At 40.9% G+C, this 26718-nt stretch overlaps 1 protein-coding gene across 6 annotated transcripts in view; it reads right to left on the reverse strand.

Annotated features, from left to right (window-relative positions):
• Positions 1 to 26718, reverse strand: part of ITPR2 (inositol 1,4,5-trisphosphate receptor type 2) — a 277577-nt gene that overhangs the window by 51574 nt on the left and 199285 nt on the right. For all 6 annotated transcript variants that reach the window (XM_074587404.1, XM_074587414.1, XM_074587436.1 and 3 more), the window contains 6 exons: positions 25460 to 25643; positions 24609 to 24865; positions 23479 to 23679; positions 21353 to 21463; positions 16388 to 16483; positions 15036 to 15155 (listed from right to left, as the gene is read on the reverse strand). In XM_074587404.1, the coding sequence (XP_074443505.1) occupies positions 15036 to 15155; positions 16388 to 16483; positions 21353 to 21463; positions 23479 to 23679; positions 24609 to 24865; positions 25460 to 25643 (969 nt within the window). The remainder of the gene's footprint in view (positions 1 to 15035; positions 15156 to 16387; positions 16484 to 21352; positions 21464 to 23478; positions 23680 to 24608; positions 24866 to 25459; positions 25644 to 26718) is intronic.

Here is a 26718-nt window from a genome sequence, read left to right on the forward strand (position 1 = left end):
CTACAATGTTTTCTGAAGCTCTGCTTTCATGATCCCTCCTTCACCCTGTAATGAGCTCAAAGGCTCACACGGGCAAAGGGGACTGTGTCAACAGATTCCTTGACCAGTGCAGAGCTTTTTCTAAGATCAAAGACATAGCAATGAAAATAACCGTGTAGTGACAAACTGTGAACCTAAAATATGGAAAGCTTATCCAAGCTGATAATGCACCCTAGGTGACAGTCTGCGACTGACATGTAAAGGCCGTGCAAGCTCTGAATGACATTTTTTCATATTTAACTCCTGTGATGTAGTTAAGCGTTATTTCCAAAGTGCTGCAGAAATCTTTTGGGGCAGCTGAAGGACAAGACACTGGATGGGCATGGACAATAGCAACTATAATGAAAAGGACGGTCCCATTTATGTTTGCAAAGCAAAGCTCAAAAATGCACGGCAAGCATAACTGATACAAAAAATAACCATCACTAGAGCCTGAATTTGCAGAGATCCCCCAAAAAATCACGTCTGAGGAGAAAACTCTCTGTCAGTCATTCATTTACCCATCAACCATGCCAGTGACAATATTTTAAATGTCAACACTGTATTTTACTACTCATCAAGGCATGTAGGGATGAGGACGCAATAGCATACAGCAGAACAGTGATTTCCAAAGAGGGGATGTGTACGGCAACGGCAATAACTATATGAATAAAGATCATTTGGCTTTCAGTCAGTTCCCAAGGAAGGCCTGTTGTTCATCTTGAAAGACTTTTACTTCAAAAATTTGGAAAACACTGTAATGAAGCATCAGTACAAAACGTGAAAGACTGAGGACAGACCAAGAACGCTGAAGACATTAATAAAGAAACAGCAGAGATAAATGACAGAATTGGAAGTAATACTCAGTCTAAACTCCTCACACAAGGATGATTATAAAATCAGATCTGCTGGTCATCTGGGATTCCATATATGATCAGCAGCATGGAAACCCATCTTTTGCAACTGACAATATACAGATTTCCCGCAGGCTTTGTGCTATAAAGTCAAGATTTCCTTGAACAAATATGCAGTTATTTAAATGTTCTCAAAGAAGAAGTGATTTAAAATTGTGAACGTTCATGTCATCAGCCTGTCAATAATTCATTGACTTGGGATACTAGGTTGGTTTGCTAAAGTATGTATATACATATGCATGTGCGTGTGGAAAAATTGCTGGGAAAAGAGAAAGTAATTCTCCACTTTCATCATCTCTGTAAAACACAGACTTTCTCCGTATTTTTACAGGAACATGTCAGTCCCTGGTTGTAGCTTGTAAACTGCAAAGGTCTCTCCTCCATAGCCCAGTCCTCATTGGAGGCGTGAGGTCTAACCCAGGACACAGTCGAGGCGGTTGTCAAACCTCCGACTGCTGATTTCACCAGGCTTTGCTTAAGGCCCCAAAAACGTCAGGAATCCGATAAATACAAGCTAGAAAGAGCAGGCTGAAGACCCCAAATTCTGTAAGATCTATTTCACTCTCTACATTTTGAGACTGCCAAACCTGGGGGGTAAAGGTGACTTTTTATGACTAGAATGGTACAAAGAGATCTAAATAGGTGAGGCCTAGTGTCCTGTAGGCAAGCAGGGTTTTCACGGAAGAGTCAGTTCACTGGAAGCGTCAAACATGTTAAACTGATTTTCTAGAAGAGTCCTATGGAGTATTACTATAAGCTCTGGATAACTGGCTGAGAAGCACAAAGACACAAAGAGTTTCTGTGCCTTGAAACACTATATTTACAGTATTACTATTAAGAAGTATCACAAACATCTAAAAAAATAGAAACAAAATTATTTAAAAAATTATTAGTCTTGTCACCGGCTCTCTCGAGTTTCTTCTCCCAGTTGTAAGGCAGCAGTAAGGTTATCCGATGGGGGAGATACCCGCCTCACAGGCACACTTGACAGGGGGAGGACACTGGGTTAGGTAGCAGTCAGGAGCGTGTGGGGGACTGGGGCTCGTTTTGGGGAGGGAACTGGATGTGTCATGTGCACCTGTAGCACTGCACAGTGCTCTCTCGGCCCTTACCCCATGCCCCAGCTGCAGCTCGCTAGCCAACCCTCTGGGGTGCCAGTCAGCCCCATCTAGCATGTCAGAGCAGAGAGAGGCCACCACACAGACCTGGAAGTTCATGAACTACAGACCTGGGGGAAAGTGAGGCAAGAGCTGTTTGTACAGACCCGATGTCCAATGCATGACATCCTATAGATCTGCTGTAAATTATCTTCATCTCTACCCTGTCAGTAACCAGACATACCAGCCCAAAGGCCAGTGGTCTTTCACCAGGGAGAAATGAGACAAAATGTTAACTCGCAGCAACAGCAGAATAATTGCATCTGTTCAGATTAGTTTCACCTTGCTGTGAAAACAGGCTCATGCAGCTGGGGCTCATTTAAAGCCACAATCTCTTCCTCTTTTTTCCCCTTCAGTCCCTTGGCTTTTGGAGCCTGGCAGTTGTCCTGGTTTAAGGTAGAACAGAACCAACTTTCTGTTCAGTGATTTTACTTCTTAGCTAAGCCTCTTCTAACTCTCTGAAATTAACAGCATATTGTGCAGAAAACAGTTCATTCTCAGAGTGATAAGACCTATGTTTATAATAATGCCAAGGAACGGTCTGCAGAGAGGCTCTTGCTTATACTTACAAGGTCATCTGACTTTGTTATTTGCCCTGCTAGAGGGTCAGAAATGGAAAAGCGTAGAGGGGTCATACCTGTGGGGAGGAGCGGACAGGACAGGTGACCCAAAAAATGACCAACAAGGTATTCCACCCCATCTGCCCCATGCTCAGTATAAAAACTGAGGATTAAAAAGGTCAGCCCTCTTTCTTCAGTGGCCGGTGTCTGAGGAGGACCCTGTCTGTTCGTCTGCCTTTGATCCTGATCTGTGCGTTCCTGACTCCAGATCTGGAATCCAGTTCCCGTCTGTCATGGACTCCAGTCTGGGACTTTCCCAGTGCCTGCCAGTGACATCATCCTGAAAGCTTGGTACGGTTTTGTATATATTGTATCTATTTTATTATTTCCTTTTTATTTTATTATTAATATTTCATTGAAGTAGTTTAGTTCCTTCTTCTAAACGCGTAAATCTCTTTATCTCGCCTCCTCCTCTCCTTGGAGCGAGAGGTGGGAGAGAGCATCTGTCATCCATCATTGGCCAGTCCAGCCTAAATCACAACAGCAGTGTGAGATCTGGCACTACCAAACCCCTTCACAAGGGGAAACCCCAGTCATCTCACTGAATGCTTCATTTTCTGCTTAGAGAGAAAGAAAGGATAAAAAAGCTGCCTGGGGACTGGCAAGAAAAATCCCAAGGACCGAGAAACAACAGCAAAAAGAAAGTCAAGGGAGTAGCAAACAGGATGGATGAGAGACAGAAGAGGACAGGAGACAGAAAATGAGATCCTCTTCCTTGGAATGCCAGGACCTTACCACATGCCAGCTCCCTGCCCAGGGCAAATGAGAACGCTCCTATTCCATCAGTAAACAAGGAGAGAGAGAAAGCAAGGAAAAAGGAAATGTCATCTTAACCGTAACTGAGCAGAAATTTTTATTCCAACTGGCTGTACGAACAGTAATAACAACTTCTCAACTCCCCACGTTCCAATCAAAACTGAACAGTGCTTTCTGCAATACACAGGGCAACTTCCTTTCCAGAAGTCATTACAGTTTTATACAGCGGCACCTTTGCACTCTACCACAAAGCAATCTGTTAACAAACATTAGGAACAGCAGGGAAGGAGCAATGGGAGACTCTCAAATCAAGTATTCATTGATTTCATTTAGATGATTATACTGTACAGAGCAACCAAAAGGGTTTAGAGTTAATCTTCCCCTGATGGCTTGTGGTACATGAGCAAGGCCCTGGGTGGTCCAGATGCTTTGGATTCTATTGCTGGGTCTTCCATGGCCTCGTGTAACCTCTGAGACACCACCTCTCCTCCCCAGCCTACACGTGGTGCACACTACAAATTGTGGGTAATAGTGATCTACCTCGCAGGGAAGGGAGAAATAAAACACCTTGACATTATCACATAAGAGAAACCACCACAGTTAAGTGATCTCTATCACTATTATGTTTGCAGCCTCCATAGTAATTTTATTGCTATTTTTGCTGTGGTTTTGCTGTTCTTTTATCCCTCATGAAAGCCAGCAGAAGACAAAATGACTTGCTAATATTTCAATGAGCTTTACTTCCATTTGTCGTGTTTGCAATTTCTTTTGCAGGCAAAGCTCACTTGCAAAAAAATAAAGTGTATGTGTGGGGAAAGTTCAGCTCAGATAAAATGTATTGCAACAAAGCAAAATTAATTTGAGGGGGGTGGGTGTGAAACATCTCTGCAGGCTATGAGTAAACTGTCACGGGCAGCTGTGCTTACATGAGCCAAACCAGCTCAATGCATACCTTGGTCATGTTTGGTTTTCAGTGTACACTGACCATACTGAACATAGGATGTGGACAGCAGTATGCAATCTAGAGTGTTCTAACAGCATAACACAACTGCATTTGTAGACTGCCTCCTATGGTTACTGTAAGCAAAATTTTGGAGAGTACAGGATGGAAGGACATAAGGAGATGATGGAAGTGTCAGACATGATTATGGGAAGATAATAAGAACGCTCAATGAAAAAGGAAGAAAAAAGAAAGCCGCGTTACTGCAACTAGTCTTCTTCACAGCGTAACAAGGAAGAAGATCCCAGACACATGCAACTTCTATGAAAGACAGATAAAACATTGTAAGACCTTACCAAAGGTCTTATAAGACCAAAGTAAGACCGAACTGGCATGCTCACCAACATTGTACAGACTCAGTCTGTGAAAGACCAAAATCAGCAACAGACCAGCAAGCATATGGATCCCAAATCCATGCAGCAAGAGATCTTTTCACACCTAAAAGCCACCAACACTTTATATACATACAAAATATATACATAAAACTGAGATAAGAAACTGTGAATGGCATACCCTTTTCAGGAACTCTCAAAATCCTTTTGTTATCAAGCCCTTTACTTTCTAGGTTTCTCCTCTTATTCAGAACAGTGATTCTCTGCAAACTAGCTATCTACTGCTGTCTAATATGTGGCTTCTAAAGAAAAGGAAGACTAGCACAAACAAAAGGGGGAACTGCTTATGACACTTATTTTGGTGGCAATGTGGTGAGGGGAACCACAGTTTTAAGTCTTTAAGTCTCAAGTATGGACATACTTCCTTCAGTAAGCCATAAGACTAGAAGACATTGACTGGCACCAAGAGTAGAGCAGAAAGTAACTCATGAGCTGATACTCCCATAATGGGCTCATCCTCTTCTCCAGGGTCTACCTAAACTACGCAGAAACCTGCTCGGTTTCTGACCTGAAGTGTGAGACTTGCATCGATGGCTCCCTCCTCTTGTCTTCCCGCTCTTAAGTCTCATCTCATACGTTTGCAGTATAGCACCATGGTGTCTTTTGCACACTGTGACCCCTTAAGCTGGATGCAGTTCACCAACCCAAACTGTGATATAACCACCAGCTCTGCTACATGCACGTATGGTTTGGAAGATGGCCACTGTACATAGACTGCACTTGTAGAGGCTGGGATAAGCAACCTACCAATCTTAATGAAGCTCATTAAAGAGGCTTAAGTCCTCAGTTGCAACTTAGTATCATGGCCCAGCCTCCATGATTCAAGCACCTGAATATGGCCATTATGTGGTCCTCTTAGTTGCCACAGCAATAGCAAAGTAAAAAGCCTGTTCATAGTCAATCCTGTTAGCATCCCACCTCTTCAACAGGTATTTCCACAACACACAGAAAACCATAATTTAGTCATTCAGGTTCAAAACCATATATGAGACTAAAGTAGCAAGTAAACAGCTAAAGCTGCAATCTGCCAAATTCACAAAAGACACGCATTTCCTAATTTCTGCAAGGTTCTTATGTATATACTTTGTGGGGGACAAAATAGGGCAGTTACCACATGTGGAGACAGAGGAATTGAGAGGTGTCTCCCTTCAAAAATTACAGTGGTAAGATTTTCCATCTTTTCCAATCATGCTGTTGAATGTTTGCCTCACCCTTCAATTAGCAGAGAAAAATATCTTTTAAAAAAAATAATTTAGGGGCATAGGAATAGAGAAAAGGGAAAGTAAAATGGTGAGTTGCTCTTTCTAACTCTGTATTATGGCTACTGTCCTCCAGAGCGCACTTTCACCTGGCACCTATAAAGTAACAGTTCCTGGTGGGAGAGAAAAAAGGTAAAAATTTCATCTCTCTCCTCATCAGACATTCACAAATAATGCTGCTTACCAATACCAGCTAAATGGTGCTCTGCAGACAAACTCATAGAAAGAAAAGGCTGAAAAGATCAAGTTCATTTAAGGCTACCACAGATCATCATTCGTAAAACAAATTCTCAAAATTCTTGCCTGTACATAACATCAGAGAAACCATTTCTTTCACACCGGGTTGATTAGATGCTTGTCTGTGTGCAGGTCTGAAGGTGTTTTACTCCTGTAAACCTACTGGTGGTCATAAGTAACTGATCACCTCCCTTTTGGTGCAGAAGAGCGTAATCAGCTGTTAAAACTAAATTTCACAGCTGGACACTTTTTAATCAGTAACTCTTAAAGCTGCCTCAGAAAAAGTGCAAGGTGGACCTCATTTTAACTTTTCTGTGCTGTGTTAAAGAGGACGGCAACTGAGGTAGCTCTGCCTACTTGTAGATTACAAACTCAGACCTTGTCTATTCTAGAAAACTCTATGATGACTGAGATACCTAATTAAATTATGACATCGGAGGAGATGAGAGTTAAAACTGAGTAACTGCAAGGAACAGACATATTTTGACATTCTGATTAATACTCTTTGTTTTTGTTAACCTGTAATCAAGACGGATAAAAAGTATGTCTTTGTTAGAAAAGATGTTCCCCCCCTGTTTTTAATTAAGGTGTAGGATTTCACAATGCAGATATCTGAGACCTATTAGAACCGATCTGATAATATTAAGACCAGACTTCACTTCCATGATATTTCCAAGGCTACCCTCACTTTGCCTCAAAACAAACCAAGTTCCTCTTAGCTTAGAGTAAAATGTTTTAGTTGTGCTTTACATATAATAAAAAGAGCACTTTGGTTTATTTGAAGGTCACCTCTAATGGAAAAGCCCCAGCTCTGCCTCCAGAGCGAGCCTTCACCTACAGTAGACTATTACAACTCAACACTTTGTGTAATTCAGCTTCCTTAATAAGGGGAGTTTGCTGCAATCTGAACAAAGTAAGTAGCTACATTACATATATCTCTCAAGAGAAAATAGGTGGGCACCGCAGTTGAAGGCAACTGAAAGTACAGTCTACTTTGAAGAGTGACTTTGTAAAGATGGCACTGCGTGGTTCCACATTTATGGTCTCTCAGTGACTTCTGGATTGAGTTTACTCAGTTTACAAGTGAAATGAATTTATTTCTACTTAACGCTCCTCCATGCAAATTCAATCGACAAGCTTTAAGTCAAGCTGTGCTCTTTTTTGTCCATGCATCATCACTCTTAATGAAGACTGTGCATGCCAAATGCAAGTGGGGGACTCTAGGGTAAACGTACGGTTTGAGGGAAACAGGTCCAGTTCTCTCCCAGTATAAATCAGTATTGCTTGCTTACTTTCAGTGGTGGCCTTCCCGTGTAGACCAGCTGAGGCTATGGCTAAATGAAGACACATTCTTAAAGTGGGAAGCTAAGAAACTGCCCTGCTGGTGATGGAGAACTGAAGGCTTTCTCCCCAGCCTGTGCTGCTTCAGATAGCAATAAAAAGGTACTATGTTTATTACTAATACAGGACTGCAAACAGAGCCTGAGAGCAAAGAATTTTTTAAACAATATGTCATTGTCCCACAGCCAATTTTCAGAGTAAAACCACAGATTAATGTGAAGATTTCACAATGCAGACATTTGACAAAGAAAGGATATTTCTTCTGGTGTAACGTTTGGGCCCTGACACCAATACGACACATTTCCCAATGACAAAAAAATCTTGTAAACCACAAAACACAAGGACACAGGATTACAGAAGTTAAAGATAGAAGAAGAAACCCACAAAGCAGAAATATTAAGGCCACCTGTGCACTAGAGAAATGCACAGTCGCCACAGCCAAACAGGATATATCCCTCATTAATATTACATGTAATAAAACACATACACATACATATAATAGACAGTTGATCTTGCTCTAGAGAAGTAGAACCAGAAAAATTAAGACAAGCTAAAACCTTTGTGGTCAATAAAAAGCTCTAGCCTGAATCCTAGCAGCCTGTCAATAGGACACCAGAGGGAAAACAGAGGTCCCCATGTAGATCCCTATCAAAGTCACGACAGGATTCTGAGGTGAATGCTTCCAAGGAGAAGGGGAGAAAAAGAAAACATCGAAGGACAGGTTGCCAAGGTTTTAACCTGAGACCTAACAACGAAGCACAAGTTGCCAAGGTTTTAACCTGGGACCTAACAGCAGCCACAGACATTTGTTTAATCTTTCAGGTGCTCATTAGTGTCAAGCCCCTGTGGCAGCCTCCATACTGTCTCTCTATACTGTAGCTGGCTGAAGGTAGAGTTATGTACCATACTAATGAGCTGCAAGGAGGGTGATGTGCGTCATTGGCTTCTGTTTCAATCTTGGCAATCTAAGTGTAGAAGCCTTGCAACAGCTTCTGATTCTACTGACATTTAATTAGCTGGTGTCATTTTGATGCCATAGCCTGTCTCATCAGGATGATAACTACAAAACAACATGTGGAGCATAAAAGTTCTATGAGAAGTTTCAGGTCTGGCAGCCAAGGATATGAGTCCCCTGACAGTCACGGTTCCTGGGACTGGTCCCCATTAGCCCTTTGTTTTGGCACTGCTATCAGCAAGAGCTTCTCTGTTAAGGAGAGAGAAACAAAAAAATCCCACTAAACCAGACCCAAAAAACTGCAAAGCTCAACAAAGCCTTGCAAAAACCTACATTGTTTAGCTCTAAAAATTCTACCTGTCCTGCAGAAAGGGAGCATACCTATTGCACAAACTCACAGCTATTCATCCTGAAGGACAGGTTTACCCTAAAGGATAGGTTTGATCACTTTCTGGCCTCAAAACGTAGTCCTGTTTATTTAACTATGTATAGCATTTTTCTCCATTTGCCATCACATGCTTGGGAAAACAATCTCCAATAATATCTACCAATTGCTGCTTCCTCACATCAGATGCAAAATTTGAAACAGTCATTGCTATACAAAATGCGACTGATCTGTATTTTCACTCAATATAACCAGTGATTCTGGTACAGCACATCCATTTACACCAGACCTTTTGGTATTTGGGTCTTTTTTCCAAAATCCTTTTTTAGAGTGTACCAGTCAGAGATGTATAAAAATTCAAATGAACCAAGCCATTTCATTCACAGAACAGAATCAACTCAAAATCTTTGTCAGAAGAACCTAGGCACAACCTAATGTTTTGTGAAAACAGACACTTATTGGACTAATGGGCCACAGCTCCGTTTTTAAGCAAAGCATCTACCCGAGGCAGAGGATGGGCAGAAAGAGGCCAGCAAGCTTAAAAATTCACTGAACCAGTGTGGTCGCCAGATCTCAGCTCTTCTGGAGGATCCTCGCTGGAGCTAAAGGCTGCTTCCCAACCGGATGAGGATAAGCCTATCTTTTAGAGCAAAATGCTCTAAGAACTCAGACCTCCCACAAGGGCAAGACCTCTTTTAGGCAAATGTTATGGGCCAATAATGGTAACATCAACATCAAGGGTGAAGGTGTTCTTGCAAGACTTTTCCACTTGGCTTCTGTTCATCTCTTTTCCATCGTATAACCATGATGTTATCATTTCAGCCAGTTAATGCCCACTGCACTCTACTGGGGGTTGTAACTGGTTCCACCCATTCACTATCCTAAATAGCCTTCCAGGTGTTTCTTTGCTGTGTCTTATAGAAGGTGCTTGTTAATGCACAGTATTAAGTAATTAACTTCTGCCTTCTTCATCAACATTTCTTTTTAAACAATCAAATTTCACCCCAAATTTACCCCTGACCACAGTCACACTTACTTCATGCAGAATACTGTTTTGTCTGCCTGGGAAAACCTAGCCAGTTCAGAAAGCTTTGGATCCTGACGCTAAAGGAAGAAGTTACATGCAGTGATCCTATCTCACATTTGGAGGCATACATGCACAGTGTTACCTCTCGTGTTCTCCATACATTAAACCATGGAAAATCTTGCCCTCATCAATTTAAGCAAGGTCTTGCCATGGAATCCTCTGTCCTGATTTGAATTCTATGTGGGTCAAGACAAATGGATGGGTACGAGAATTCACATTTACTTTATAGTGTATGTTTTAATAAACATATTTTATTTTATGCGTGCACACACAAACACAAGGGAGGAGGAGGACCAAGGTCTAAGTTCATCTGCCTAAACATTAAAATACAGCTAAGTGAAGGAAAGCCAGCAGCTGCTCCAAGCTACAATACCAAAAATAGCTACCCACAAAAAAACTTAAGCCTTACAATACCTCCCTTACGCTCATGCACACATTTGTATCCGTTATCTTATGAAAGCTCTTCTTGCCTTAACCATCCATAATACTAGCAGCACAGGAAAGTTTATTTGAAAAACAGAGGAAGGAATATGACTTACTCATCATGTCCAATTGCTACAGTATGCTTAGTAGTACTTGAAGCAAGAACCTTGCAATTCACAGCAAACCCTGCAACCTTTCTCTCAGTTTATTTTAAGAACTTATCAATGGAAGAACACTTCCATCTGTATTAGTCTATCAGACGATAACCTGGTTCAAGCTTGTGTTTGTTTATGCTTGTACAGCATAAACATGTGCTTGTACAACTGCATCAATATCAAGCACTGCTAATTTCTTCTAACCTTATGAGGTGGAGGAAATGACTTTTCATTAAACCTTGGTGCCACCAGGAAATTATAAAAGTATAAGTATTTTGGTATCTCCTTGGGATTTAAGTAAGTTTGTAGCTTAGCCTCATAAAATACCCCACCCTTCTATTTACCTGGAGGTTACAAAGGTATTGTGGAATTCCAAGACCTAGGCTCCCTCTCCAGCAAGGCACTTTAGCATACACTTAAAATTGAGCAGCTGAGTAAACATTCTGCTTGTCTGAGAGCACGGAACACGCATGAGGAAAGGGGTCACCCCCATGCTCCTGCAACAGCTTTGGGAACTAGATGGAGGAAGTGACAGGGCACTGAAAATTTGAAAATTTTGTTAAAGTATTAGGATTTGCTTCCCTACTCCCTGCCCACTCACATCTTTCTAGATCAAGGACATGTCTACATAGTTTACCAGGCAGATGAAAGTGCATTCTTCCCATGCTGCAAGCTGACTAGAAGCTGTGTAAAGTTATTTCACGTTCTTCTGCACCTCATGAATAAAGCCCCACCTGAAAGGTACAGTGTCAGAGCTTGGGCTTCATGCCCTGTTTAAACAGTTTTTATCTAGCTGAAAAACACAGAGAAAAACTCCAAAGTATTTTCTGTTAACAGAAGCACATGCATATATGCATGCAAACTACAGGAGCTGGTGGTTATAACCAGTGCCTTATATCTTGCTTCACAGGAAACGTAAGGGGTCACGAACCTCATAGAAATACTGCTAACTCCAAGAAAGCTTTTTTTTTAGTTTACAAACTACTGAAATACTTCATTATAACTAACAGGTAGTAAGCTCAAGTAGTCACCTGAAAAGCCAGAGGATTTCTTTAGCCTTTTACGATTTTTTTTTTTGGGTAGCCATTTAAAAACTTGATTCTCCTACACTAAAACTACTGCACATAAGAAGTGAGTAAGTATGTAAATTTTTTTGTGCTACTATGTCAAAAGCTTTTGTAATCTCTACAGAGACATCCCATTAAGATGAAGTCCCTTTGTGGACAGCCTTACTAACTTTGCAAAACAAAGTGTAGCCTGCTTTACCAGGAACTTTGAGGCGACAGCAATAAAAGTACCACACCAATTTCTTTTGACTGAAGCTGGAAGAGGTGTAAGAGCTGATGGAACTATCCATAACACGCCACCGGCATTCACCCGAGACTACTGTAAGAAATTAACAGTCAAGTTGAAGGCCTGGCTCTGAGCATGACGTTTGAACAAGACAAAGAAAAAAGAATCTCCTCCGTGGATTTTCAAGAGAATCGTGAATGCTCTCTATCTAGCAATAATAGGCCTATTTTTCCAGGATGTGACCTCAAGCACCAGTTTGAGTCACTCCTCCACAAACAGCTGTAGAAGAGCTACGTCTGGAAGGAGCCCTACCCCAAAGGCAGGCTGCAGAGTGGGGGTGCAGCTCAGGGCGGTTCCTCATGGATAAGTCAGTTCTGCTTTCTCTTGGTGGCGCTCCCTTCTCCTCTCCGCTGATAATACGTCGAATGGCAAAAGTGAGGAGCAGCAGTGTCCAGGCAACCTGGAGTCAGGGCAGGGGAAGCAGCACAGCTATGGCACACGGCAGGCTGCGGGAGAATTAAGAAATCAAGGAAAGAAAAGAGGGGACAGAGAAACACGTGGGAGAGATGTGATAACTGTCATGACATGGCATATTTAACAGTCAGCCTCTTACCATTACGTCCCAGGCTGCTGTGCCCACCTCTGTGTGTGTGTAATGTACGTGTGTGTGTGTGCGCTTGCGTGATGTACGCGTGTGCACGTGCACTTGCATACGTTTCTCTGTATGCATTTGGGGTAGGGGTTGGGAGGCTGTAAAGGAGATTTAATAACAGAAATCTCAGCCTTGCTTGTGACATATTTATAACTTTCTATGCACTGTGGGTCAAACATTTACAAGAATACCTTTTGCTTCTGGTAAAATCAACCACAGGAAGGGCAAGGAAGGATGTAGTGGTGGCAAAATGCAGAACCCACCATCGCCCTGAAGAGTGCAACGACAAAAACTGAAAGTCTGAGCTCCCCAAAATAAACTGTCTGTGTTTGAAGGCTGTAACAGCAAAAAGAGGAACTCTTGGTCTTGATTCCGCTGTTACAGAGGGACCAAAAAGCTTTAACTAGAGCAAGTGGTCACAAGCAAGTGGCAGGAAAGTGACTGATGGGCCACACTGGTTGTAGACAAAAATAAAGTCAGATGAACTGTGAAACTGTAAGGAGCACAGCAATGAAATATTATGTAAATCAGATCAGTTAAGCTGAGTGGAAGGCCCAGCCACCAAAAAGCCACTTCAACGCAGCAAAGCATAAGAGGGTGTTTGGAGAGTGGAGCCAGCAAAGGAATCTGACAACAATGGTCTTACTGAGGAGGGACCACGCTCGTATCCTGCCCATCCCAGGGCGAGCAAAAGGGCACACTTGGAAAGAGTTTGGGGTTAAAGATCATCAGTCTTGTGCCAAGAATCATAGCTTTTCATTAGCGGAGGAGAGAGGTAGGCACCAGATTGCCTGCCCTTCCATTGCTTTGTTTTGGTACGGGGCTTGACATGGGTGCAAAGCTATTGAAAACAGACACACGTACTGTGTTACAGAAATGCAAGAAGAGGAAAACAATCCTTTCTTAAAAAAAAGATGGGATATTTTTACAGCATACAGAGCCAAGCACGACATTTCATTCTAGAGAACAGGAAGGAGCTCAGTAAATTGCTGCCGTGAGCCTCATGCAACCAAAATCCTGACTACAGACCAGGCATTTGGAATAGCTGTGGAGGTGCTTCATGGCCCTCCACAGCACCCTGCATATGTGTCTAGGGACAGAGCTTTATCTACACCTCAGTTAGCTCGTGTGCCCTTGGCAGTGACCTCTCTGGTAAAATGACCCCAGCAGTCACTTCATATATAGTTTTAAGACTATATTCTATTCCCCAAAATTTATTTTCCATTGTCATGAGTCCTGTTAAGTGACCTAACGCCAACTGTAGACACAAGACATAATATACCAACACTTCAATTTGGCTGACAGGCATTTAAATTTTCAAGGAGTAAATAGTCATACAAGGTAAGGCGCTACCAGATACTTTCTAAAAATTCTGTCATCTTTGGTGGGTATCTTATGTACATACAGCGCAAGAGTGGAACACGGTCATCCATAACAACAACATAATAACAAGACTTACTGATGTAAATGTGCTGCAAGCACGCAAGCATAATTCAGTAACTATTTTTCCATTCCTTGCTTGAAAGAAACATTTCATGATACTAGTGTAACTATAGATTGCTTTTTTGCCTTTTTCCATTGAGTATTCAATTCCTAACAACACTTAGTAAGTATAATGAATGTGGAACACTCCCTATCCCTATCTCTTTATTTTTTCTTACTTAGTAAAAACATTATTCAAAAATTCTGCCCTTATATGACATATCAAATGCTGTCATTTATGATATAATTAAAAAAACCCCAAAATGTGGTCTTTACTTTTTTCATTTAAAAAACTTTTTTCAATGTTCTTAACACAATTGAAAAATAAACTATTTTTGATACCAACTGCTCTGAAGAATTAATATCCCATTAAATAAAAACCTTCAGTGTCCATTTTACCCTTACCAGTAGAGAAGTAAAAGTGATCAGAAAAAGCTTGAGGGCACTACAACATAAGTCAAAAGGAGAAAACAGTGAAAAGGTCCAGTTATTCTTATTGGATAATTAATATATCTAAAATAATATGAATCTTCTCAATTCGAGTTCACTTGGTAGCACAATTGAAGCTACTATTTAAATACACCAAAAACGGTAACTTGACTTATGGTTTGATTGATATGAGCTGTTAAAATTAAAAGAAGATAAAGTTAAGTGTACATTAACTGCTTTGCTCTACATTATTATTTCACACTAACAGAGCCTACCAAATCCTACAGAGTGCCTACTCTTACAGCGAGACTCCTCGCTTGTCCTGCTCTCAGCAACCTTCCAGATAAAGTCACATTATGCACAAACATGAGCCAGAAATCACAAGAAGGGAAAACTCCCCTTTTTGATCAGTCAGGTCTTGCGTGGAGTTTAACCATGTAACGCTTTTCTGGGAGCAGTCACACAGCAAACAAGACATACCTGATGTGCCAAAATATAGATATTATGGCCAACATCTTTTGGGGAGATGCCATCATCTCCATTCTCCTCCTCATGGTCACATTCAAGGCCTTGGTTATACGCGTTCTTCATCACATCCACCTGTAACACAAACCCAACCAAGGAGAGATGAAATAACTGTCATTCTCTGGCAAAAATCACTGAACACTGTGTTTGAACACGCTCGCTTTGTTCAGCTCTTCAGCTCAAGCCTGGATGAGTGCCCTGCAGTCCTGCAAGACACACAAGAAGTCTGAGAAACGCTTTCTGAATAAAGACAAGCTTGAAGTATTAATGAAGCTCCAAACCGCTATATCTCTCATCAGCAAAACTTCCGCAACCGTGAGAAAGGAACAGGGATGCTGAGCCTTTCTTAACAGGTACATTCACAAATGCTTCTAAAGACAGATCTACAAATACCACAGGTAGGGTCTTGTGGCGCTTAGCGTTGCAGCCATGATCTCTGGCTAGGGCTGGATGCAACATCACTCAGCTTTCTCTACAGAGTTTAACAGAAAAAAAAACCCCAAACCTAAACCGAAAAGAAAGGAAGATACAGATCTGGGCAGAATGCTGGGGTAATTTCAAAATATTCCAAAGCCTCTTATGAGATCAACAGGGGGAAATCCTCTGTTCCCCATGCAGGGCCTGATCCTGCAGTTGTACCTTAGGGATGGCCTCACCATGCTGACGTGCCACCATGGTGATGATTACCCCAAACCAGCAGACCACTGTGCTCTGCACAAGTGCAGGGACTGATGCCCACAGATCCTAAACCCCAGGTTTTTCAGTCGCTGCTGTTAGATGGTCAGTTGGATTGGAAACAGTATCTCCAGACCTACCATCTTTTTAAAATTCTTGGAGACCTAACACAAGTATTTGGGTTGTTCCAAAATACAGCAACAACTGTTTGTAACTATCTGTGTGCTCACGAGTCATATATTTATAACATACAACATACATACATATAGTATATATATTATATGTCTACACACACGCTTCTGTTAGCACCGTTTCACAAACTGTGCAAGCTTAATTTCCAAGCCACTGACAAAGCGTACTTGAAGACAGTCTACCAGAGTATGATAATTTAGTTAGGAAACAATTACAGAAAAGTGCTTGGAACAGATAAAAATAATGAAGTCGTAAAGACTGAAATCATGCATGCTTGATCCTTTTAAAGTACTTTTAAGTGAACTAGTGCTATCCTCATACATTGTGTCACTATATGCTGCCAACACTTTTCAGCTTAGATGCAGATCATTTTAAAAATGTTTTAATGACAGGGTTTTTTTTCATCCAAAAGATTTATGAATATTCAGAAGTTTTCTCACCAGTTCTCTGGGTCTCATGTTGAAAAGGATTCTTTCTGCGTTCTCGCTGTCTTGCCTGCTTTCCATAATAGCCAGCAAAAGCTTTGAGGCATTGTTCTAGAGATACAAAACCAAGTTAATGCAAATTTAAAAATCTATTTCATGGATTAACGACCCTTGCATTTGTTTTAATTGAGATTATGAGGACCAATTTTTAGCGGGTAAGATTTTTAAACTACTTGCGTCTTTTACTTTACTGACATATTTATAGGGTGTTTCTCCCATTTTAATGTCAGCATACTGTAAGGCTAACTAACCCTGCACGCTATATTAGAATAAGTACTTTAAATATTGAAAAATATTCAACTTAAATACAGAGGCTTTATTCTATACTGTGCACAAGAGATGAAATCCCATTTCCTTTTCTTACTGGCCACCTAGCAATTTTTGCCATGGCTTTCTATTAATACTTAACAGAGGTAATTACAAAATGTATTACACAAAAGATTTCATCATTCAGGTAGGTTTCCCTCCCCTTTGGTCTTTATAAAGTCTGACTGGTTATTATTTGAAAGGCTTTAAAATGAACTGCTTTCATACACTCCTGGAATTTTGTTTCACTACCAAATATTCCTGGGGGAACATATAAAGAGATTCTTTACTTTGTCAACTGGCTGCTTTTCAACGAGACCTCTCCCAAGGATTAAATAGCATGAGTTTTAGCAGCAGTAACCAAGTAGTGCCTTAGACTTTGGAGACCTGTCTGACTTCCAGTGAAATAAGATGCTGTGAACAGGAGGGGAAAAATGGTTTTAGAGGTTTGACTGCTTTCCGGCAGACCGTGGTTGCCTTGGTTCACCTGCCACAGCATCCCTTCATCATCCTCTACTACAGGCGGAGCTGTGTGAACACTTAGAAGTAGACTGCAGTCCCACGATACAGGTAAGGGCCAGTAAAACTTTCAGCCCACCATAAAACCTCCTTCTCAGCTGCTTATTGCCAGACGTCAGCAATTCAAACTGAAATTTCTTGCAGCAAGGGTGTGCCTCAGACAATTAGTATGGACAATTTTGGAGGAAAAGGGTTCAGCTGCTTTTGGGACTGAGACAAAAGATGTTATTTTCTGCATGTTCAAGTAACTTCTGTTTTAAGCAGCCTTTGTATCTCCAAGTTTTGATAGCAGAGCTGAAAATCTGGAGGACTAGAGGCCAAGGTAACACAATCAAGCAAGCTGTAGTCCCCAGGGAATCCCAGCCAAATCTGCCCAACTCAGAAGCCTTTTTTTTTGGTAATTATTGTTTGAATACTATACTGTAGAAACTTGCTGGAATTTTCGCTGCTAAAAGCCCTCAGAGTTTTCTCTTGGGGGACACAGAATCACAACAAAATCATCCAAGTTGGATCACAAAATCCCCCAGTTAAGGCTCTCCTTTGGACTGATCTTTCAGCAGTCCCACCCCCTGCTCAAAACAGGTTGCTCAGGGCTGTGTCAAGCTGAGATTTGAACATCTCCAACTGAAGGACTGTAGGATTAGAAGTCAGCAGCAGCAGAAAGGAGAAGATGGAAGGCGGGTGGATGAATAGAATGAGGATTTATACCTGACAGGGGAACTAGGACGTTCTGGGAGAGGAGACTGGGAGCTGAGTGAGAAGCCAGGATAGAGGAGCCTGGCTTGCCAACAAAAGGAAGAGGTAAGGACAAAGAACAACGGATGAGAAGAAAAAAACAGACTGGGACTGGCTAAAAGAGAACGGGACTTCATATGGATTTTTCCTTTTGCTCCGGAATAAAACCAGCATCATCCATTAGAAAGATCTAATCAGATTCTTTACCTTGCAACCTACATTATGATAACAGGTAGAGGGAAAGGATAGCATTTTAAGACACCTGACAGGGTGCTGCTCTGAGGAACTGGATGCTTCTTTTTCTGCTGCAGTTTTCCCTTACAATGGTGACCAAGTCAGTTGTGGTAGCATCGGCAGGATTTCAAACCCAGGAGGAGGGAAGGGGGCAAGACAGAATGTGAGGTAGCTTGAGAAGGAAAGGGAGGAAACAGCGGAGGAAGACACTAGACTACTCACTCATGGGTGAGGAGGACTTTGAAGCTATTTCCCAGTGCAGACAACCCTGGGGATGAAGAGAAGCCTGCTGCAGCTCCCAGGAAGTGAGGAAAGGTAGAAGGTGGGTAGGACTTTGTATCATCAACAGCCAGCTTCTTGCTACTGACACAGCAAAAGTGGCATGCCATAGCCTAGAATTACAGCAGACAGCCACATCCTCCAGGTTTCTTTTCTCTCTGATCACTTGCACCCAATGTTGAGATGCTCATTTCACTACTTGTTCTCCATTTTCTGCATGCTTTGAGACCCTAGGATCTGATTTCTGTTCCCAGATATCACTGAGGAAAAGAGGTCCATTACTTGGAACATATAGTATAAAGTTATGAATAACACATTAGTACTGTGAAAAATCAGTTCCCAGGTGCTACAAACAGGACAGCCGAAAGTATTTCTGGCCTTAGCTTCTCTTTACCTGGGTTCCCATCTCATCTCCCCGTAAGAATTTTGGAAAAATAAATTAATGTGTGAAGAACTAGATACAGCAAAGCAAGATGCTATGAGAAAAGCCAAAAAGACACTCATATTAGATTCTCTCTACCCTTAGACTGATAACGTCTCTTCATCCTGCTGCTATAAAGAGTGGCAGATATTGAGGTCATACTGTGTGCCAGGGCTTAAATATAAGTCAGTAAGGAAGGCCAGGGGGTCATACTCAAAATAACAAGAGGCAGAACACAACAATGACCATCTGTGCACTCAGTGAACACTGTCTACCCTGCTCACTAAATGATTCAGGAGTCCAGTGGAAAATATAATCCATGAAGATGTCATTAAATACCACATCACAAACTATGTGCAAAACAAGCTAAATTAAGATGGCATGGGAAAATATAATTCTGCATTGCCTTTGCTTTGGTTGGGGGGTATGAGTTCAACATATAATGTTCCCTGAAAACAGTGTCTGAGCTTGTTTGTATCTGTAAGTGTGTGGGCCTACATACCTTGCATTCTGTATTTTCACTGCAAAATGTATGTATTTGCAACTTTGGAGTTGCCTATGAACACTGACAGATTTTCAAAGTTAAACATTAGCTGGTAAACTCAGTGCTGTATCATTTGGATCCATTGACACTGAAAATAAAAACCACTAGCTTCTTAATTTGGATCTAATTCTTTACGTCGCATTTGGCCTGGCACTGTGTCCAGTTGTGGGCTCCCTGGTACGAGAAAGACATGGACTTGCTGGAACGAGTCCAGCAAAAGCCACAAAGATGATTAAGGGAATGGAACATTTTTCACATAAGGAGCAGCTGAGAGCTCAGGCAGTTCAGCCTGGAGAAGGGGGTTCTTATCAATGTGTATAAATACCTGGTGGAATGGAATGAAGATGAGGGAGCCAGACTCCTCTAAGTAGTGCCCAGTGAGAGGACAAGAGGAAATGGTCACAAATTAAAACACACACGAAATTCCATGTAAACACAAGAAAATACTTTTCTACTGTGAGAGTGACGAAACACTGGAACAGGTTGCCCATACTAGTTGTGTAGTCTCTATCTGTGGAGATCTTCAACTGGACACAGTCCTGGGCAATCTGTTCTAGCTGACCCTGCTTGAGCAGGGGGGCTGGACAAGATGACCTCAAGTTGTCCCTTCTAACACAAATGACTCTGTGATTCTGTAAAATCGTAACCATTTCCACAGTTTGAACCTTTGGTATCATTTATCTTAATTCTTGTTATTTAAGTAAGAGTAAGGCATATATAGTCTCCTATGAATAGGGTCAAACCGGTCCTCGCAGTCATGTCGCTAAACTCCATTTTTGGTTATTACATGTAAAATATGTTCTACAAACATTTGCCAGCTTCATGATAATGGTAAGTCAAAATGGCACTGGAGTTACTGTAGCTAGGTCTTTACAGGGACTGAAATTTGGACTTCAAAAGAACTGTCTGCATGTTCAAAGTTAAATGTCTGCCTAAGTGTTTTGCTTAAGGGCGGCCTGAATTACAATGCCATTCAAAAATGTAATTACAGTTATTAAAATCATGTGTAAAGCACTGTTGATTTGATGTACATGATATATAGCTATATTAATTATTTAATTAGACATTCATAATGTTGCCAGTATGATGCAAAGCAGCTACTACAAAGTTATTTGCTGGTTTTGGGGAGGAAATGGACCATCTGTAATGGAAATACTTTATTTGGAAGGCAAGAAAAGGCAATAACCCAAGGCTCTTCCCGGACAAGTTCTACCCTGCTTGCCAGTCAGTCTAATGGCAGAGCTCTTCCCTGCACACAATGGCACACAGACCAGAGAAACTTATCTACGAGCCTACCCAGCTCTTGACAGAGTACAAAACGAATTTACAAGCCTTCCCACCCTACTCTTGGCCCTCCCACTCTATACTTTGTCTCCCCCTCAGAGGACACTAAGAAGGGAAACAAAATACAATTTACTTTAACCTTGTTTTCAACTTTATTTGACATTACAGGTCATCTGATACATTGTTCTTTTTTCACAACATCTCCCTCTGAAGTAATTTTTAAGAGTTCAGTATAAACAGATGATGTGCGATTTGTTACATGTCTGTATAGTGTCGCTGTTTATCAATCCCGTGAGATTTTATGCCCACAATATACTCTTCATGCTAGCTATATCGTGTCTGTTTGATAGGACTTGTTTTTTAAAAAAAGCTGAGGGCATATTCCCAAACGCAACAGTGTGTCAAAAGGCCTGTGGTAGAGGGCCTGATAAGGATTCAGAAGCTGAGCTGAATTCATTTGCGATGTTTGTTTTCAAAGGCTGCTGAGTAGATTATGCTATGGTAAGATTAAGCAAATGTCAGGGTGCCTAGAGCTCTTGCATAGGTATGTCTTCTATTATTACTCAAACTTAAATAAACAAATTTACATTTACCGTACCTTTAGCTGAAGCACCAAGTCCATGCAGTATTTGCCAAGAGGGTTTATGTCGTTCAAGATGAGTGCAATTATAATATCAATCCCGTTAGATTCGTGTGTGGCTATGCAAGTCTGCAAAGCAAGAGAAGAGAAGGGAGTCAGGGGGAGGGGTGAGAGGTGAGAGGGAGGGAAGGAGGGGGGAAAAAGAGGGAGATGGGACAGGCAGAGGGAGGGAGAGAGAGAATACGCACATCAGAAATTTTCAAAACGAAGACCCAGAACTTGAAAGACCTTGTAACAGCCATGAGCCTCCCAGCCAAAGCACATCAGCCTGAAAATGTGCCACAGGAGGTGCTGAGGGAGACTTGTGCGGTACGGAACTAACCCCAACGCTGCCACTGCTGAAGTACACAACCGGAAAAAAGGTGCTGCAAGCTAAAATGTGCTTGCAGTGAATCATGCAGGATTTGGCGCCAAGCGGTTCAAGTTAGAGACACCAACCCACAGACATGCTGCCAGATTCAGCTGAACACACATGCAGAGACATAGAAGACATGCTTGAGTCACAGAATCATAGAATGGTTTAGAGTTGGAAGGGACCTTAAAGATCACCCGGTTCCAACCCCCTGCCATGGTGAGGGACACCTCCCACTAGACCAGGCTGCTCAAATGTAGGCACAAGCAAATTTGCACACTCAAATTCTTAACTTGCATTCAGCAACCAGCATTAGTATTGCTGTTATAGCATGAATTTTTCACAAAGATTAAGGTTTTCTACAGGCATTCGGACATGTCCTGCACAGAAGGACACTTCTGGACATGGAATTCAAAACTCTAATTATGACCAATGGTACTTCCCAAATGCTTTTACAGCAGGGGTCCCAGACCTTCTAAAACTTGGAAAGAAGTGTCAGTTATACAAGCTTATATTATTTTTTTACAACAGGTGGATAGGACAAGTTTTCCAGAAAGACAGAGAGATGGGAAAAAATGAAAATGAAAGTGTGAAGCATTTGCCTCTGAAATACACTGAATCGGACTTGCAGTTGGTGTAAACGAGCATAACTCAAATCCTGAGTGACTTCCCAGCAGGTAGGTCTAAATAATTAAGTGTAACTACTCATTCCTTTCCATTATCGCTGTTACTCAAGTAAACTTGTTGGAGAACAAATTAACTTGAAACACACATTTGGGTTGGTTTTTTGTTTTGTTTTTTTTTTTTATCTCTAGTCCTGTAATTATTCTTTTTTTTACAGAAGTTTTTCCCATCCATTAGTGAATCAAATACCACTGTTTAAAATTTAGTCCACTAAAGGATTTTTGTCTGTTTGTTTTTAAAGTTATTAAGTAAAAGCTGTTGATTACCAGCAATGGCAATTGAAGCACTCTGCACTTCATTTGTGCATGTTAATGAAATAGCATTAACACTGCCTGTATTTCTTTATCTATTTCTAGTTTCACGAATAGATTGCCTCTGTAATTTCACCCACCACAATTTTCCGATTGCTAATCCATAGTAAAAATTCTTAAGTTTCATCCATTGTGACAACTTCACTACAGTTCTCTTCGGATCAAATAAAGCAGCAAGTAACTACATTCTTTACCTTTCTATACTGCCTCAGCATGGCACTAAAGAGACATCTACCAAAAGTCACAGCCATGCGACTTAAAAAGACTGCATCAAGCAAGGCACAGAAGATTAAAAGCATGATCTTTAGTCTCATCCATGTCACTACTGTATCATAATTAAAGATGCTGATAAGTAGTATAACAGGTTAGTACGTTAAACTTTGTGGCAGTTATGTGAATTAAGGGAAGTAAATGTTAGCAACCTGTATAAACACCAGCAACAGCAAAATGTATGAAAATGAACAAAACAAGATTATGTACGCAACGTACTTCCACAACTTTGACTTGAAATCCAGTCTCACAAAGTGAGGTTTAAGCCATGGACCCACTGACATTAAGACAAAGTCTCTCCAAAAGGACTGGAAACCCTCCATGTAAGCAGACATACTACAAGAAGAAATTATATTGAGTTCTGAACTTAAAAGGATTGCTCAGGTCTTACGGAAGCTTGAAACGTGTTAAGCATCACCACACATTCAGGCATAGTCCTCCGTATCCACAAGTTATTTGAGCCCTACCTGATTTTCATGGCATGGACCTTGGCAATATTCAGTCAAGCTTTCCAGCGTCTGATTCACAAGAGCCACATTCCTCTCATTGATGTAAAGCCCCAACAAGCCTAGCCCGCCTGTTGTGCTTCCACAGATACAGTCCAAAAACTGAAGGGTCTCACAAACAAGGTTGTAATTTGTTTTATTGTTCTGATGTCTTAAAAAATTCTGGTAGATGGAGAAAAGAAATGCCAAAAAAAAAAAACAACAAAAAACCAAAGAGAGTTAGGGTCAAGTCAAATACACGTTCTTTTTTCTGAACAATGTACAACCACGACCACTATACCTTAGGTACTGAAGTACACTACACTGTAGAAAATATATTATGCCTTAGTGCAGTGAATGAGAACCATTACCTGATTAAATCAGTAGAGAAAGAAGGTCTTAGGAAAGTGAACTTCACAAACATCTGCACTGGCCTTAAATGTCTTATACACGTCCTGCATACATTCCCCGTCCATCTTTTTATTATGACCTTTCTCATGGAAGCTTCTTGGCCCACGGCTGAGCAGGTATGGTGGCACATTATGACTGCTCTTTGGCTGTGTCACTGCAGAACAGTAGCTTAGTTCAAACCACCCCCAACGCTGCTTAAACACTGCTGGACATGGCGCTGAGGTATATTTGCAGAAGATTCGTTTTGCAAAGGTTGCTATGGGGACAGTAATTTCTACCAGAGGAACTGACACAGGCAGTGAACAGGCACACACATAGCATCTTAAAGCCTTCAATCGTAATACCTAGGGAAAGGAGCAGTATCCAAACTTTGCCCAAAAACTTCCTGTGGTCTTCAAGCCTGTGGTAAGCGATCCACCGTTTGTGAACAGAAACCATAGTAACAGGGACATTTAGACACTTCTCAATTCCATGTGGCTATGCTGCAGTCCCCAAGCAATTCTGAGGACATAAACATGAGCTCAAACAGAGCATGGAAATGGTTCCTGAAAAGGATTATTTTATCCCTTGGACCAAAAGAACACAATATTTTAGACACCCCTATTCTGCAACAGGAGTCAGGCATAGGTATGTTTTTCTTCCCTTATGAAGTTCTAGGTCCTGTAATACTTCTTTTGCAGCTCAGCTCAAAAACACTTTACCTGGAGCTCTCGGTTGTGGTTCTCGCACAGCAGCTGAAGAAATCTCAGTATGGGCTGCATGATTGCAATGGCAGGGCTCATGATTGCTTCTTCTGCGGACTTCTCTTCTGCATTTGCAGCATCTGTTCCTGAGCCCATAAGATCTATTTCTGGGTCCATTTCTCTTCTATACACAGAGTAAGCCTTGGATGTTGCAGAAGATGCTTCTGTTAACTGTCCTTTCATACCCTCTTTCAGATGCAGGGTTGAATCCTTTACTGAAAAGAAGATAATTTTCCTTCATTTTTGAAACTCTTTCTGCTTTTTTGATTAAACAATAAGAAAACAATAATAATGAATGCAACTTTGTCTTTGTTGGTGCCTAACTTTTCAAAGACCTCTAGGCAACTTACAAAGAATATCAAAGCAACATTCATGCAGGGATAGCATGTTCCAAATAAACCACAAACCAGAGTGAAACAAAACATTAAAACAAAAAGCCCTACTATTTCTCTCCATATACAATAAATGATGAGAACAATGGAAGGACCACAGGGTGGGAAATCAGTTCCTGCACTTGCTCTTGTGAAATAGGCCCATTAGCAGCAGCCTCTACTTCTGCTTCTCTAAAAATACGGTTCTATACCTTCTACTGGTGTAAACTGGCATAGCTTCACTGATTTCATCAAAGCTAATTCCTTGTGACCAGCTTAAGAGGTGGCCTATAATTTAGAGACAAACACGCAAAAGATGCGAATTAGCAATGATTAATATTAAAGCTTATTGATCAGTGCAACATACTATCAGTGGTGCAGTACAGGCACTCTGAATATAATGCGCTTCTCCCCTCTTTTACGTGGGTGTCTCCTTACCTCTCTTTTTGGGAACAGATATGGTTAGGTCACTATCATCATCTTTCTTTTTGCTCCCCAAATCAATGGTGTTCACTGTCACTGTCGATCGTATCTCCTGCTGAGCAGCTTTCATGCGGTCATAGAGGACTTTAAAGAATTTTTCTGACTTTTTTTGCTCCTTCAGTTGCTGATAAGTTGAATACTGCAAAAAAAAATATTCCTTAGATATCAGTCTTCTAAAGAAGAAGAAATACAAAAATAAGCTATTTTTCGTGAAACAAATGATGAATAATTACTTCACTTACACAGAAGAAATGTTGGCCACTGCCTGACCAGTTCTTTCACAAAGTGATATACAAGGCTGGTAACAAAGATTGATGATAACATTTGTAAATTTGGATAAAATGGTGAACAGTTATTTGCAATCTTTAAAATGCCACAATATTACACCTGAAGCTAAATTACTTTGTGACACTCTCCATTTCTCCAGGCATTCTAGAGCTCTAATATTCCATCTGAAGACAATAGTGAAAAGTAATTGTTATTATGTAACAACAAGTGGAAGCATGAAACATCCAATGTGTAATATTATAGCTTAGATTATTTACATTATTTGTACTTCACACAGAATCGGAATTAATATTTTAGGTTATTAAGTCCAGTCCCGTAGTATTACTGTCCAGCAGGATGAGTACCATTTGCAACAATTTACAAACTCTGTCTTAACATAGAAGCCTTTTACAGCCCCTAACAATTCATTTTGGAAAGCTGAAACAAAACCTCACTTCTTTAACATTTTCTGGACACTCTCTAAGGGTCACAGATGGTATTAATTGGCTAAAGTTGGGTAAGAGGGATACGATCCACAAAAACTAGAATCTGTAGTTTAAAGCAGTTATTTGCTATGGAATGGGATACGAGTCTTCTCAACGGCCGGCTTTTCTCTCTTCAGAGATTTTGATAAATGTCCCTATACACTTCCAGAAAACAATTTAATTTTTTTTCTATTATAAACTTGGAAACATTGTAATTTTTAATTTTGCAAAGAGAGATATGAAATAACTGGACACAATGCTTGTATGGCAAAGACCAGATTAAAAGAAGCACTGTACTACACAGAAAGGGACAGTTGAAAAATGTTTTCTTCTGTTGAAGAGTCTATGCTATATTACATAATAACAGGGCATATTTACATTTGTATTATAGGGATACGTATTATAGCGATAAACTTTTCACAGAACTCATAGCAAAAAGGTTCTTTTTGTTTGTCTCTAGAC

This window comes from Larus michahellis, chromosome 1 (genome assembly GCF_964199755.1).
Source record: "Larus michahellis chromosome 1, bLarMic1.1, whole genome shotgun sequence".
NCBI classification, from domain to species: Eukaryota; Metazoa; Chordata; class Aves; order Charadriiformes; family Laridae; genus Larus; species Larus michahellis.